The following is a 16602-nucleotide window of genomic DNA, read 5'->3' as shown; positions in this document are numbered from 1 at the left end:
AAACTTAAGAAAATAAGGGGATAGGGAGGGATAGAGATATACCCTGGAGTCAGAAAATACCTTTTGGAACAGAGAAAGTGGAGAATGGGATATTTTCCAAAACAGGAAGGGCCTCTGTTAACCATGGCTCATGTTCCTTGTTCTGTAACCAAACCTTCCAGGATACTCAGTGTGGCACAAAGTACTTTATATAAATAGTGTGTTGAAGCCACCAGCAGAGCACACAGCCACAAGGCCTTTTTTTTTTAGGGACTTTTGCCCAGCTGCAACGCGCACCCGCATTTTCTCAGTGTGGCTCTACCCTGGATACCCACTCAGACACCAGAAAGCTCCTGTTGTGGCTCTGGATAAGCAAACCCATAGAGTTTCCAAGGGATCCAGAATCTGAAAGGAGACTTTCAGACACCCCTCTTTCCTCTTGTATCTGCACTGCTGATTTAAAATAGGTGGAGGACTATAGATTCCACAAAGCTTTGGGGATCCACGGTCCCCTTTGTCCACCCCCAAGCCATCAGAAACTGGATCATTTGGCAGCTTTAAGCTCATGAAACCTGCTGAGCCATTGCCTTGGTTGACTTGTTCTCAAATCTAGCATTATGGGCTGGGAGGTCGTTTTCAAAGCCATTTACATGCAAAAAGCCTGATTCTATGTGCATACGTGGCTATAAAATAGACCAGGGCTCGGTGCATGTAAAAGTCCACTTGCAACCCAGTTACATGGGTATTGTTATGCAAACTGAGTACAGACATCATGAGGGAGGCAAAGTCGGCACTTCCACACATACCTTTTTAATTTTTAAAATTATACGTACATGTACAAGTTACGCTCTCCGAAGAGGAGGCACAACTGTGCGTGAGCGGATCTCAGTGCATCCTGGCCAAATACCCATGAATGTTTAAAGCAAACATGAAAATCCTTCCTATTGTCTGGGTGTACAATATGCAGGCAGGCTTTACTGCTAAGAGCCCTTGTTTTAATCCCCTTTCAGAAACCATTTACCCAGGTAAATAGTAGGGATGTGCATTTGTTTATTTTGTTTTGGATTTTTTTTTTTTTAGTGCACACTGAAATAAGGGGAAAAGCACAGGATTTCTTCTTCGGCCAAATCTGTGAGCAAAGCATGTCAAGAAGCAGTGTCTGAATTTTCAAGAAAGCTCATCACCCAGCAAAAGAAACAGGGGGGATAGCCAGCACAGCGCAGCATATACTACCATAAGAAGCTTGTTGGGCAGACTGGATGGACCATTTTGGTCCTTTCCTGTCATCATTATAATGTTACTATGTTAAATGAAACAAAATGAAAACCAAACAAAATGGGGGAAAAAAAAACCCCCAAATGAAAATATTTCAGATGCACTTTCCTAGCACACAAGCTGTCTGAAACGTGTGACGCAGGTATCAATGCAGTGTGCGGTTTTATGAGGAAGGGGTCTGCAAAGTCGAGTGAAGGACTGATAATATGGGTGGAAGCGGTAAGAACAGCAAGCGTCCCCTCCCCTGGCATCTTCTCTCCATCCTGCCTGAAGGCAAAAGGCCTCTCTCTCTCCTACCCAATTCCTTAAAAAATAACCAACAACCCCTATCACTGCCCTCCTTCTCTGCATGGCCCTCTTAAACCTCTTTAAGGTAAGAGGGAGGGAAGGTACAGATTTACATCCTGCCAGCTTGGTATTAAGCATTGCTCTGACAACAATGCACACAGCATCATTGCCAAAGCAACACTGGACACAAAGCCAGGAGGAAGTAAGCCTGTGTCCTTCTCCTGGCTTGGGAGAGTGCAGACCCTTGGGAGGAGGGGCACTGATGGGGGAGAGCATGGTGAAAGGTAGAGGCTGTGAGACCCCACCATACGTTTGCCTTTGGGTGGGCTGCTGTCACAGCAGCTCTATACGATGAACAGGGAGGACCATAAGCCTGTGTCTTCCCGGGCTGGCAAATGGGGGAAACTTGATGGGTGGGTTTATGAAGGGAAGTGGGATTGGGGGGGGGGGGGGGGGTGGGACACACCAGATAACACTTCTGTTCTATTAAGGCTGGGGGGAGGCAGGAAGAATATTTGCAGGGTCTGGTTGTCCCCTCCCTCAGCTAATGGTTTTATTTCAGATGGGTGGGAAGGGATTTTTAGCCACCCACTTCACTTTTTGTTTTGGTGGGAGGAAGGGGGTGATTGTAGGGGGATGTCAATCCCACCAAATTTGTATCTTCAGGTGGGAGGGAAGGGAGATTGTGGAGGTGATGTTGCCTCCCTCCCTAACTTTTAAATTCAGGCTGGAAGGAGGAAGGATTAAATGTAATTAGGGCAAACTGGAGAGGACTCAGCTCTGATTTTTAGCACTGGCTCCCTAAATTTCAGTTTGTAGCCTCGAGTTTCCTAAATCTAGTCAGTTTTAGCCGACAGATCTGGATGCATTTTCAGGTGAAAATCAGCTTTACTTAGCTGGCCAAATTTTGAACAGCAAAATTGTGTGTTCTGTTCTTTTTAAAATTGACACCCTCTCCTCCCCATTTTTTATGTCTGTGAAGCGTTGTTCTAGACTACAGAGGTTGATATTGAAAAGGATTTATCTGAATAACTTTTAAAGTTATTTAGACAAACCCCAAACTTTCAATTTGCCGCCCCACAGAGAGCAAACTTTTACTTGGGTGACTTTTCACACAGGCAAGATGAGGCTGGTAAGGAAGGAGGGCTGGGGCAGATGGGAGGGGAATTCTGGGCGTGTGGCCTACATTTAGCGAGGAAGTGATGAGATTCGGCGCTATCCAGATACATTTAGGTGGGTAAATCTAGTCATGTAAATCGCAGTCCTAAAGTTACTCAGATAACGTTACCTGGATAATTTTAGGCAGGTATATTCAGCAGCAGACCCACCAGGGTAAGTCCTGCTGATATCACGGCTGAAGTCACCCAGATAAGTTTACCTGCGCAACTTCCTGCTCGCCACGCCACTCAGCTTGGATTTCCCAGCTTGCATCTTCTCAATTTGCTGGTTAAAAGTCCTTTGTTTCCCCATATTCAACTCCTGCACAATCATAATGCACCAGGACTTAGGATCCTGATGTCAGCTGTGGGCACCAGAGGACAACCTTGGTGTCTGCTCCTCAAAGGCTTGAACTTTTCATTCCAATACTGGTCTCCTTTTAGCCAAGGGCCAACTTAAGGACATTTGCTGAGACTCTTACTCCTCTCCTCCCAGAACCCAAGCTGAGAAACAGAAACACAGAAGAGGAGGACTGTTAAGGCCCAACTGGTCTCTGCCTGACCCCCAATTCCTGCTGCAGTGCCTTAGACCCCATATGCTTTTCTAGCTTTCCTCTCCCTTTTCCACACCTAGGGATCCTCTGTGCCCACCCTTTCTGCACTTCCATCACTGTTTTTGCCTCTGCCACCTCCCCAGGGCAGCCCTTCCATGCAGCCACCAAGTTCCCATAAAAAAAAAAAAGGTTTCTGCTGTGACTGCCGAGTCTATCCCCTGGTAAGCCTCACTCTACAACTCTCTGTCCACCGACCACGTTCTGCATCCAGGTTGTTATTTATACTTCTGAGGGTCTCTCACCTTGATCAGAATTTTCCTCCTCAATTGATTGGGGGATGGTAGCCCGTCGGCAGAGATATCGACAGGTTTCATCAGCAGCATGTCCCCAAAGACCTTTTTAAAATACTGAGCCATATTCCTCTGCTGAGAAATGCTGCAGTGATCCTCGATAGAGAGGATGACAGGATACCTGGCGAGGAGGAGGAGGAGAGAATAGCGTCACAAGACCTTCCCCTCAGGTGGTATTTTTTTCCTCAGTGTGCCTCAGTTATTGCAAGCAGCGGGTGCTGGAGCACTGATGCAAAAGCCAGGGAAACTACCAGGAGGAAATATAAAAAGGTTCTTGTTCCTGTGTCCTCACAGCAATCTTTGTACATGTAAGACAAGTCATTACGCTACAATAGCCTGGATGCTCTTCTTCAAGTGGTTTTGCACCCTGTAAGGTGTTACCAAGCTTGTGGCTCATAACCATAGCCATAGTGTGACACTGGGCCAGATATACAGGCAAGACAATTTCCAGGTAAATTGGCCCTCTGAAACTGTCCGCCCTGTACACAGGTGAAAGTAGACACCAAGAAAAACAGCACGCGTGTTTTTACCCACAGGAGAAATAGTTGGGGTCAGAGGCGAGGCAGCAGCACATGTATCTCTGCATGTTTCTTTCAGGGGAAAATTAGCGCCTGCAGCAAAAGGAGGTGCACATCTCTATGGATATATTTTCCCCTGGGAAAGTACATACAGTCTTTGCAACAGTGCGGACACTTTTGAAAACTGCTTTCTTAATGCTCCGAGCATCATCTACTGAAAGCTGGTTGGGTGACAAACAGCAGAGAGAGCACAAATACTCCCCATCCTTCCATCCCGCTCCACTCTGAAAGCTTTCATGCTCTCTGAATACCTGAAAGGTGTTACCAGCCAATTCACCTGTCATTTCTCAAGTATTCAATTACAAAAACCTGTTGGGATCTTGCCTGGGTGAAAGACGGTGCTGAAAGCCAAATGGGTGCCGTTTTAATTAGGAAATGAATTCCCCCCTTTCTGTACTTACTCTGAGGTGACGAACGCGTGCTCTTTGATGGTAAACAAAACCTCCGAAAACTTGATTTTGGTGGTTAAGGTGTGTCCATGGTAAATCACCGGCATCCCGTCTGGTCCGTCCCAGCAGTCCACTACAATGCAAGACACGATTAGCCATGAGACACCAGCGTGGCAGAAACGCGCCACGTCATTCAGTACACAATTCCTGCATCTCCCGCCCAAGGATTTAAACTTCCTGCAACTTCTGGAAAAAAAAAGGGGGAGGAAGGGACACTCTGCAAAAACATCTCTAAAACGCACTATGGGACTTTAGCTGAAGCACAACAAAAGATAAAAAGATAGCCAAGAAACCGGGTAGATGTGGGGGAAGACACCTTTGCTAACTCATATGCATTGACCGGTTTTCTTTTCCTTGGATTCAGACTGGTGCATTTCACAGCACCAGTCCATCTTAATTTGATTCACTTTTGCAAATTCCTAATCAGTTGAGCAAGCAAAGTACAAACCTAAAACTACAATTTCAAGAAAAAAAAAAAAAAAAGAGACACCATTTATACATTTCCACTTTTCATCCTGAGATTTTATTTTTAAAATGTCTCCTCCCTTTTGCATTTGTTTGGAATTGAAGGGTTTTCAAATGTCTCTTCCCTCAGGTCACTCTCGAACAGTTCATACTGTAATCATGCTCAAGATGCAGAAGGGAGGTGTAAGCTCCGGTAAGAACAGCACAGTAGCACCGGGAGCTCTTACTATCAACCACAGTGAATGTGGGTCAGCCGAAAAAGTGTTCGCCTAGTCCTCCGAGAATTACATTAAAAAGTGAGAATTTTTATTAAGAATTTGTTTAAACTGCTGACTGAATACTGCTTCTGCTATGACACCTAATTCCTGTAACAAACATTAAAGCAACAGGAGACTTCTTGAAAGCTGGGATGGCTTTCCAAACTTCTCTCCGATAACCTTTACTTTCATCAACCCTTACTGTGCAAACAATGATCGTAGCAGTCAGCCAGAGGAGGAATCTGAGCTGGGTGAAGGCCTGTGCAACATGAACCTCGGTTGTAAAATCGCTAGCTAGGCAGGCTATGCAAGCAAATAAAACCATAAGAATGCAGCGGGACTCTGGAGCCCTGCAGGGGACAGCGATGAAATGGCTCCAACAGCAGCTAAGACATGAGCAGCCATATAAATCTTCTTCTCTGGGGTCAAGGATCAGGAGGTCATGTGTCGTTTGGCTCTCTCTCTGCAGATAAGAGACTTCCAGGGCCTCTACTGATCCTCCAGGGTCCAATGTGGTCTGGAAAACTCATGTACAACACTGTCTTTACACAAGTTTCATATCGGTCCAATGACAGCTAGCACATCCTGCAAAACTTCTTCAGCACCAAATATTCCTTTACTTTTGGCCAACAAAAATGTTAACAGTGTGTGTCTCCTACAAAAACATTCCTGCTCTCCCGTCCCACTCTCACTTTCCATGCCCGGCATTGAATGGTGAAGGGATCTTTTATGTTCCTTGCACACAGCCCCTCACCTAGAGATGCATGTTATTCTTCCTGATTTACACACCTTCCATGCTCGATTGTGCCCCATAAGCATATCCTGCTAAAATTATTTTTTTTTAAATTTAGTGCTCTATTGGTACTGGAGAAGATGTGTGGGCTGTGATACCTTTTAAAGGATGAACACAAGACTTGGCCGTCAAGGTTGTATTCAAGCTTTCAAGACCTCACAGGCTCCTTCCTTCTGGCATTTCTTCAATATTTTGGGGCTGGCCACTTGCAGAGGCCTATAAAGGAAGCTGCTGCAAGCACGTGCAACTCCAAGGGGTGTCCTAGGGGAGGGGAGGGTTTGCTAGAGAACCCTCCAGGAGATAATGAAAGTTCCCCCTGGTAGATTCAGAAGCCCAGATTATAGATACAGTAAAGAGTAGATGACAGCAGATGAAGACCAAAGAATCCATCCAGTTATTCTGGTCCACACTGCTAAGAATATATCCCAGCCGCCAGCCCTAGAAGCTTGACTACATATAGAATGTCACTCTTTATACGAGTAAGTTTTTGGTGTCTTCCTGGGTAAATGGGCAAACAAGTTCCTATACTTAATCTAACACCTGGACCCATCCATCTCGCATCCCATCAGTTCAGTTAATGTATTAGATTTCTAGCTCATTCTATTGCAGAGCACCCAGAATGGATTACAAAAGTCAAGTTAAATACAACAACCCATGGATAAAATACAGAGAACACGACACCATACAAATCACATAATATTTTACTCCCAAGAACCTCCTCAATCCAACCCAATTAAAAATTCCATGACCCATCCTGACAGCCTATTCCACCCTTGGAGGCTGCTGACAAGCTTTGCAATAATCTGAATTTGTGAAGTTATGGCCTTGCTACACAGTACTGAGCTACCGCCAATCTAGTTGATTTCTGCTGGTACCAACCTAGTTATCCCTTGGCCTGCAGTGTTACTATTCGCGCTTCCTTTATCTGCCCCACCTCATGTGAAAACTCAGTCAGGTTTGTCCAACAGATCTTCCCTTAGTGAATCCATGCTGTCCGGTGTCCTATAATCTACTTTTTTCATGATTCAGCATCATCTTTCTCTTTAGTAATGATTCCACAGTACTAACAGGTCTGTGATTGCCCTTGCTTGTGTGTGGTGTGACCACATCTGTTCTCCTCCAATCCCTCTGGGTCCTCCCCCATCTTCAGGGACAAAGCTGAACAGAGCAGCATGGGGTGTGGTCAGCACATTCTTGAAGTCTTGCGGTATCCCATCGCTCTGTCCACTTTCGTTTGTGTAAGTATTTCAAGTACCTCTTCACTGCCTGCCTGAGGTCTGTCGCCTTCCCCTTTTTCTATAACCACTGAGCAAAAGAACTTAAGACTTCTTGCCCTCCTCTTTGCAAATCCCACTTTTTCCCTTTAATTTACTTATTCCCCCTTTGTTATTTTGTGACTCCTTTATATGTCTAGACACGGACCAATATCCATCGAGCCCAGCCATCGTGTCTCCGGAAGTGGCCAGTCCAGGTCCCCGGCAGGTCCCAATAGGAAAGCGCATTCCCTGTTACTCGCATCCAGAAGTACGAAGGGGAGACTCCCAAGTCTATCCCGGGGTTTCATCTTCTCCTTTTATCGCTTGGGCAATTTTTTCCTCTGTTTGGGCCTTTGTCTAACCGCTGCCCCCCAGCAGATGCAATAACTCGGTATTAAAAAAGTGATTCTCCACTCTTGTGAGTTGGCTAGGGGTGAAGAGCCCCTTTACATGAGCTTTGAAATGCTTGGGCCTGTATTGAGCACTTGTAAAAGTATCTTGGCTTGTCCCAGGTCCAGCTCTCTGACCGATGTGACTTCCTGCCTCGGTGGGGTCCTATCCAGCTGTCACTGTCGACCTGCTGCACGTTCCAGGGGCGAGCAGGCTGACGGCCTTACAAAGACAGAAGAAGCCGAGACATTGTTAAAGAAAACAAAGTACAGGAAATAAAGCAAAGGGAGCTGTTACAGGACAACAACAATCGGACAAGAATAGACTGTTTACGGCACAGCCATCTGTAAACTTTCCCTTAAACAAGTTCTGATACGCACGACTCTGAGTAAACACACTGGAAACTAAAAAAAGAAACACTTTAACTTTCCCTCGGGCAAGTTGGTAAAGTTAAAACTCCTCTAGACAAAGCTGGTTCTTGACTTTCATTGAGACCATGGCCCTATTACTAACATGTAAGTAGGCGGCACAAGAGCTGAAAATTATTTCTGGATTGATCAATCTAATTTTCTTCTGTTTTTAATGTTAAATATCATTCTTTTTTTCTCCCTTTACCGGCCCTTCTTCACTGCCTGGTATGGTAAAAAAAACTGTTGCTGGCATTTCTATTCCTATAAGCCCCCGTGGTTTGCTGGTGTTCCTGGGGCTTTTTCCAGCGTTTGTTTCCAGATCTCAGGAGAACAACTCATGCAGCTGAACTCCCAGAAAAAAAAAAAAAAGTCACCAAAACCCACGAACACCTCCAGAGACAAGATGACGACAAGCTGATTCCGATGGCCGGAGCCAACCCCCGCGCCAGAGAGTCTAGACTCCAGCATCGTTTGCGCTGCACTGGAATCCGTACAGGGGGAAACTCCCTCCCCACCTCGTGCGGCCACAGTCTGCCAGGGTGAAAGACGGTTACCCTAACCCCCTCATTACTCACGTTCAATGCAGCGGCACCCCATGCGCAGGCAGCGGGCGTACGCCTCCAGCGAGGACTCGCTCGAGAACTGGTCCCCCGTCAGATACCTTCAGAGAAGAAAGGAAAAAACAAACATGTTCAGCTCCATCAGAAAGGAAGCCCAGGTACAGGACAGGAGAGCTCTGAGTGTGCAGCAGTTGCAGTGAGAGCAGTTTGGCCAACATGGCAATTCCTCGTTAGAATCACGATCAGATGGGGGACCTGGGAGGAAAATAGCTGGAAGAACTTCCAGAGAAGGAAATGGTCAAAGATACTTTTCCCAAATGGAAAGCAAGGAATGTCTTATTGCAAGCTACTGTATTACCAATGCTAAGAACTTTAAAAGATGTTAGGAGAGAGGAGTGGAATGAAATGGATATATCTTTGACCGAACTAAACTGGTGGATCATCTCTTTCAGTGCTAGGAATGTAGCAAGCATTCTTTCAGTAGACTAGACTAGTGTCCATTCCCTGGCATTGCTCATGTGGACACCTTTATTAACACTTGAGAATATGAGAACATAAGCTATGCCATGCTGGATCAGATAAAGGTCCATCAAGCCCAGTATCCTATCTCAGAGGGTAGCCAGTCCAGGTCACAATTACTCAGTAGATCCCAAAAAGCAGATCTACTTCGTGTTACCTATTCCCAGGGATAGCAATGACTTTCTCTATTCTACTTGACCAATGTTTTATGGACTTTTCCTCCAGAAACTTGTCCAACCCTCTTTTGAACCCCCACTATGTTAGTTGCCTGGCTAACCTATATGGGATATTCAGCAGGATGGCTATGCTGTTGAATAACCCCATAAAAAGTCGCCATTTAGCCAGATAAGATATATCCAGGTAAGTTAGATTTGTTCTATACAGGTCTAACTTATCTGGTTAACTTAACCAGATAAGTAGCCCCCACCCCGATCCACCCACTGCCTGCCCCTCCCCAAGATATTCGGTTATCTATGTAACCAAACAAACACTTATCCAGCTAAGTGACAGCCGCTGAACATAGCCGGATATTCAGTGGCTGCCACTTAATGGAAAAAGTCCCTACTTTAGCTAAGTAAGCACTAAATATCGGCCTCCCCATGATGTGTTTTGAATCTGCTAGTTGTTAATTTCATGGAGTGTCCCCTAGTTTTAGTATTATCTGAGGGTTAAATAACCTTTATTTACCAATTCCACCCAACTCATGATTTTATAAACTCTATCACAACCCCTTTCGGTCATCTCTGTTCCATGCTGAAGAGCCCTAACCTGGTTAGCCTCTCTTTGTACAGAAGCCATTCCATCCATTTCTTCAATTTTGTGGCACGTCCCTGTACTTTTTCTAGCTCCGCCATGCCTTTTTCGTTTTAACTATATCTTTAGTAAATAAATCCAAATACATACCATATCTGACTAGGAAAGAAAACAGGATATACAATATACATGGAAATAGTAACAAAAATTGATTCTTAAGAAAAGAAACAAATATACCATATAATCCATATTAGACCACTACAAAGAAGGACCCAGAAATAGTCCATTGGGAATTAAAGGCCATACCAAAAAGAACAAAGCAAACAAGCAAAATAAAAGGGCACGCAGTTCTGCGTTAGAAAACCTTGTCAAATTACATATACAATATCAACAACACAGGCACTGAACTATACTTGAAGATCACACTTCTGGGGCGATTTTAAAAGCACAAAAAACGGCCACATATACACAGGCGAACCACGCGCATTTTGAGAAGCCACAAAGCACTCACATATATACCCGTGTGTGTGTGCAAGGGGTGGGGCATGGGTGTTCTGGGGCGGAGCTTAAGTCCACATTTCAAGTGCTTTGGCTTGTTATCCACATAAAACTTTACTTCTGGTCATGATGAAGAGCAAGTCTGGGGATCTCCAGTTTTAGGGCATTTAGCATGGCATAAGGATTCGGGGTGAAATGGGGGGCTTGTAGAATAAAGAACCAGAGGGGTCCTGAAGTCTTCGATATGAACTGGGGCACTCTGGTGGACTACTTGGAAAAATTGTTTTTTTTCCCCTTCACACAAGCATGTTTTAAAATCTGCTTGTATGTGTGTGTAAAAGCCGCTAAAGCCCTACACTGGGGAGCGGTACTTAAAATGATACATGCGTACTTGTGAGCGCAGTTTAAAATTTCAGCATCTCTCCACTTGTGCGCCGATATGTGTGTTTATGTTTATGGGCGCACGCGCATTCCTTTTAAAATTACCCTATTAGAATCTAAAAAAAGAACGAAGGTGCAAAGGATCCAGAAAAACATATTTCACATCATTCAAAATCAAAAGGCACTTTTGCATGGATATCTTAAAACACATATAGCCCCTAACGGCAAAGCCTCAGGCTGCATAGCTAAAAATGTATTCCTACGTTCCTGTGTGAAATGATAAACATCAGGAAATATCCAAAGGTTTTCCTTTATTCAAACCCTGTTGGTTATAGAAATACAGCCTAAGAATGCTATTGAGTTCCTAAGATAGGATAAAGGAGACAAGCAAAGTTGCTCTTATAGATCCATCCTCCTCTGAAGCCTCTAAAAGTCCAGAAACAACCAGACTACCTGTAGATATTTCAACTACACCTCCATCTTCCCAGGAATGGGGAAACAGAAAATCTTGTCAGTCGGAGGAAACCCAGATTCAGGTATCCGTAAAACTTCTTTCATATAGGTTTTGAAAAAATCCGATGGGGGAACATTTAATTAGCGGAAAAATCAATAGACAGATTTAGGGATCTAAGAGTTCTCCACTCTCTTAGACATAGTTAACTGATCTTTAATAATATTGGTAGAACACCTTTGACTTGATTAATTGAAGCTTCCACCAAATTCAGTCTATTACCATGATCAAAATTCTTTCATCCTGAGTCTGATATTTAGAATGTATATCCAAAGGCCATGTTGTTTTTTTTAAGACGGAATGACAAGAACTGCTCATATTACTTGAGGATAGGTCATAGTACAGATCAATACAGAACATTATTTATTTATAATACTTTTAACCTGCCTATCAATAATTTCTCCCATTTTATTTTCCATTCCTCTCCAAATAATTCCTAACACTCTATTTGCTTTTTTGACCGAAGCCACACACTGAGCTGAGGATTTCAATATATTCTCCAAAATGACTGCAAGATACTTTTCATGGGCGGTGATTCCCAATTCAGAATCCAGCGCTGTGTACCTGCAACTGGGATTACTTTTCCCTATGCGCATCACTTTGCACTTTTCCACCTTAAATTTCATTTGCCCATTAGATGCCCAGTCCCCAAGTCTTGCAAGGTCCTTCTGCAGTTCCTCACGATCAGCTACAGTTTTAACAACTTTGAATAATTTTTTGGCGTTATCTGCAAATTTGTTCACCTCACTCACTGCACTCTTTTCCAGACTACTGAACATAGGAGCACAGGTCCTGGTACAGATCCCCAGGGTACTCCATTTTTCACATGTATTCTAACAGCTTTTGGATGCAATATGTACATAAATTTCTTCTGCGCGCACAAACACAGTGCTAACCTAGTGCTACTGCAGGGTATCCTCAATATGCAAATTAGCCTGTGGAAATCAAAGCTCCCCAATGTCTTGCTGAAAGATGATTTTCACTGCCATGTGTATTTTGTAGCTATGCTGTACCTACTTTAAATTATGCAGCTGAAAGCCTTGAAAATTGGTTTTACTGGTCACAAGTTTATTTATTACATTTGATCGTCTGCTTTTTCATTGGCAAAACCTGTACTAACTGAACCAGCTTCCTGTGCATCAGAGGAAAAGCAACTTTAAGCCATCTTCCTTCGGCAGCCTGTGTTGCCTTTTAATCATTCCCCGGCCCTGCAGACAGCTTCTCCCAGTGAGGTGATAACTTCATAGGTTACTGCACCTGTCCCAGACACTTGTGTTCGGGGACTGAATCCTTGATGGCTCTTGTGAGAACAGAAGGCCCGCAGCCCCCAGATCCTGTCTGTGTTTCACAATTCTTAGGAACTTTAAATTCTTGGCTGACTCCATGGCGCTGTGGCACCAGAGTCCTATCCAGGAGGGCTCAGGTCAATGGCAGGGCTATGCACTGAGAGGAGAGGATGACAGCTGCAGCCACAGCGACCCCTGCAGGCATGAGAGCAGTGCTGAGGGGGCTTACAAGTCCATTTTCAAAAGATCTAAGCGTTGAGCTTTGATTTAATAAAAACTCCTCCCCAAATGGCATCCAAATTTAGATCCCTAAATTTACAAGGACTAAATTTACAAATTTAGATGCCTTAAAAATAGGTGGGGGCACAGGTGGGACAAGATCTGCAGGAATGACATTAAAGCTCAGTGCTGGTTTCCCACACTGCACTTCTACCTTAGGCAAGGCCATAGCTGGTCTAACTTTAGGTGCCTACATTCATGTCAAAATGAAGGCACCGTAGACAATTTATTTATCGATCGAGTTTTATATACTGTCGTTCAGTTTCGCCATCACAACGGTTTACAAAGTTTCAATGTTTAACAGAGTGTTTAACAGAGAGATTAGCTGAATATAGGATCCTAACTTTAGTGCCTAACTTAGGACCTATACATTGAGGCACTCAGCGCACTTTCAATATCAGGCTCTTACTCTTCCCTCCAGCCTGCAGCCAGCAAAGGATCCTGTATTATCCCAAGAAAGTTAACTGAGAGTGGGGATAAAGACAATGTCTTTATTTGAACTTTCATTTCTATTTAAAAATTTTCTCAGAATCAGTAAATCAGTGATCAGCAGTACTGTTTATATGTTAACTGGACTTCTGTAAAATATATTTTTTTTTACTTGTTGTATTTGTACCTAAAGAAAAACCTCATTGAGATAACATACTGTATCTCGTTTTCAGGGGAATCCAAGATCACCACGCAGAGGTCCTATCATGATTTGTCTGTGGGACTGATGGATTCTGGGAGGCCTGGATAACAGATTAGGACTAGAGGCGGATTAAACGTGCTGCAGAGCATCATGGGTTGGCAGATCCTGCATTCTGATTGGTCACTCAGACTTCACTGCTTGTTGCAAATCTCATCTCAAGGGTCTTGCCCAAAGTGGGAGCGAGATTCCCAGCAGTATTCCCACAGACAGCCTGGAACATGGGAGGCCCAGCCTTGCATTCTGACTGACTGATTTACTAACTCCCTAGCATACACAGATGTGAGGATACACCAGCCTGCTCTCCGAAACAATGCCATGAGAAAAGGAAAGTTTATTTGGTAGGGATAGCTTCTGTTAGATAAGGACCTGGAAGGGCAGAGAGCATGCTTTGGTTCAACTCTGCAACCTCTGCCATTCTGGGTCCCTTTCCAATTGACAGCTATTCTCCAGGCCAACACTGATTGACTAAACAATTCTGCAGAGCAGCGGCTTCATGTAGGCTGTGCCACTAGCTTCGGTTCAGCAGCTAATACAGAAAATAAAGGGAACCTTCCACATCTGGCGTCCTGGTGCTGCAACCTCCCTACCAGCCAAACCACTGGAGCAAAATGCTGCAGTGTTCTCCTTTAAATATATTTCTGTCCGCTCGCTCCTTCCAACCTCCAAAGAAAAATTAGGATGGGAACCTCAAAGTTTAACTTTGATGATGATAATAATTAAACTGTTCAATCTTGATATACCATCTCCATCCTGGGAAAAGAAGGAGCTATCTAGAGATGACATCTTTACTTGTCTAAGTGCAGCAAAACACTCCTATGATGTCATCAACCAGGTGACTTATGTGACATTATGCAGCATAAAACTTCAGCTCTAAGCAGTGCTACTACCAAGATCCTGCCTGTTTCTAAGCTCCATTTAGTCTACTTTGTGCCCTAATAGACTTATTACTGTATAAATGAGGTCAATATTGAAAGGCTTTGCGCAGGTAACTTTTGATGGTCACATATTCCCCACCCCCCACCGACTGCATAATAAATTTTATGCACATAAAATGTATCCAGATAAAAAGGGGCGTCAGAGGAAGCGTTCCGGGGGCAGTGCTAAAGTTTAGCCGGTAAGTGCAAATGCTGAGTGCTCTCTGGCTAAAGTTATGCAAAAAGGTCTGGTCAAGAGAAATCAGTCCTAACTTTATCTGGATAAAGCCATGCATGCATATTCAATGCTAAGCTTATAAGGTAAGTTCTGCAGAATATCTGTGAAAAGTTACATGCATAACTTTAGCCAGATAAATGTGCTACTCACCAGCTCGCTGAATCGAAACAGAGAAATTGACAGCAGAAAAGACCACATGGCCTCTCTTATCCATTCCATACAAAACAACTACTCACCTCTACACCAACCTCTCTACACATATATATACAGTATACACACACACACACATATCTATCTATCTATCTCCACACACACACACACATCTGGCTATAGTTTAACTTGTGAGTAATCCATCTAAATGGCTTTGAATATCTACCCCCTTTGGTTTTATTGGAAATCATAATTGTTATACAAAGGAAGGCAATAAGTCAGGTTTTAATAAACTAATAACCACCAAACTAAAACTAAACATATTGGCTGGAAATACAGGGGCCTGATGGACCGAAGAATTTTTAAACCAAGGTGGGGACTTTTACCCATCAACTCTGCACCAATTTTCAAAGAGTGAATATACACAGATTTTCCTTTGTGAAAACTGCCCAGGGAAAAAACCATAGCCACAAACATCTGCAGCTTCTATTGTTGTGGATATACTTCAACTAAGTGCATTGTGGCATCCTCCACCCTAATGTCACCCCCAAGAATGCCTCCACTCGAGGTAGGTAGAACAACGGGCATGCCTGCACCCATGGAGAGGGTGGGCAAATCCCAGGCAGCCAATTTATGGGCTGTAAACGGACATTTACTCTCAACAGCTTCTGAAAATTACCCTCCCTGCATCTATGGGAAAGATGCTTCGTACACAGAGCCAATAAAGTACGGCTTGGCCCTCTGTGAACAGAGCTGCACGAGGTATTTCTATCCTGATAAGAGCACTACATCCTACTTCTATGAGCAGTAAGATGCAAGCATTCCCCCACTCAAGCCTGGAACTCAGTCCTTACTGGTGTCTGTGCTGCTTTTGGTTAGGGAGGTGGCACTCTGGCATAACTGGGAGGCACACCATAGCTAGGGCGGACTCTCAAGCAGTCCGGCTGCAGATTCAGACATGAACCATGCAGCTCTCTAGGACAGCTTGCTAGCTGATTCTGGCCTTCGGTTCCCAGTGATAAAACGTATAATGAGAATAATTTGGGATTTATCCAGCAAGACCTTGTAGCACCTCACAGAATTAGAAAGAACACCATTCTTATTACGTCCCAGGGAAACCCCAAATGGCAGAGGCTGGAGATACTAACACAACACAGGTGAAACCTGGTCACGTGCAGGGTAGGGATGCAAGGCCCAACCATGAGGCAACAGCACAATAAGAGCGACAGCACTGAAGTCCAGCGTGACAGTGGGAGAAGCACAGGGGCCCTCACTTATGTAACCTGCTGTGATCAATATTTATTGGAAATTAGCGGGAAACAAGATTTTATAAATAAGTAAAAATAAGCTCACGTGTTGTGTGATGAAGAGATCCAGTAATGAGAGAGGGGGTTGTTCATGCTCTCCGGGAAAACCTCATCCAGCTGGCAGTCCCAAATGGTGTTCTCCTTAGAAAACAGGAAGGTGAGAAACTGCAGAGAAAGAGAGAGCGCAAACAACTTCAAATTTTCTCTAAAAAAAGGCCAAACAGTGTTCCAGAGAAACCCACTTAAAGCAACAGTGCTATCCTGCCTACTTCCTGACTCCACTGCGTTGTCCTTTGGGTGTTATTCCTAGGTCA

At 44.1% G+C, this 16602-nt stretch overlaps 1 protein-coding gene across 3 annotated transcripts in view; it reads right to left on the bottom strand.

Moving 5' to 3' along the window:
* The window catches only part of PLCG1 (phospholipase C gamma 1), a 168049-nt gene that overhangs the window by 52490 nt on the left and 98957 nt on the right, over positions 1 to 16602 (bottom strand). For all 3 annotated transcript variants that reach the window (XM_029611383.1, XM_029611381.1, XM_029611382.1), the window contains exons 10-13: positions 16335 to 16453; positions 8777 to 8862; positions 4583 to 4703; positions 3556 to 3724 (exon numbers count right to left, since the gene is read on the bottom strand). In XM_029611383.1, the coding sequence (XP_029467243.1) occupies positions 3556 to 3724; positions 4583 to 4703; positions 8777 to 8862; positions 16335 to 16453 (495 nt within the window). The remainder of the gene's footprint in view (positions 1 to 3555; positions 3725 to 4582; positions 4704 to 8776; positions 8863 to 16334; positions 16454 to 16602) is intronic.

Source organism: Rhinatrema bivittatum, chromosome 8 (assembly GCF_901001135.1).
Source record: "Rhinatrema bivittatum chromosome 8, aRhiBiv1.1, whole genome shotgun sequence".
Classification (NCBI taxonomy): domain Eukaryota; kingdom Metazoa; phylum Chordata; class Amphibia; order Gymnophiona; family Rhinatrematidae; genus Rhinatrema; species Rhinatrema bivittatum.
This window is presented reverse-complemented; position numbering and strand designations above follow the sequence as displayed.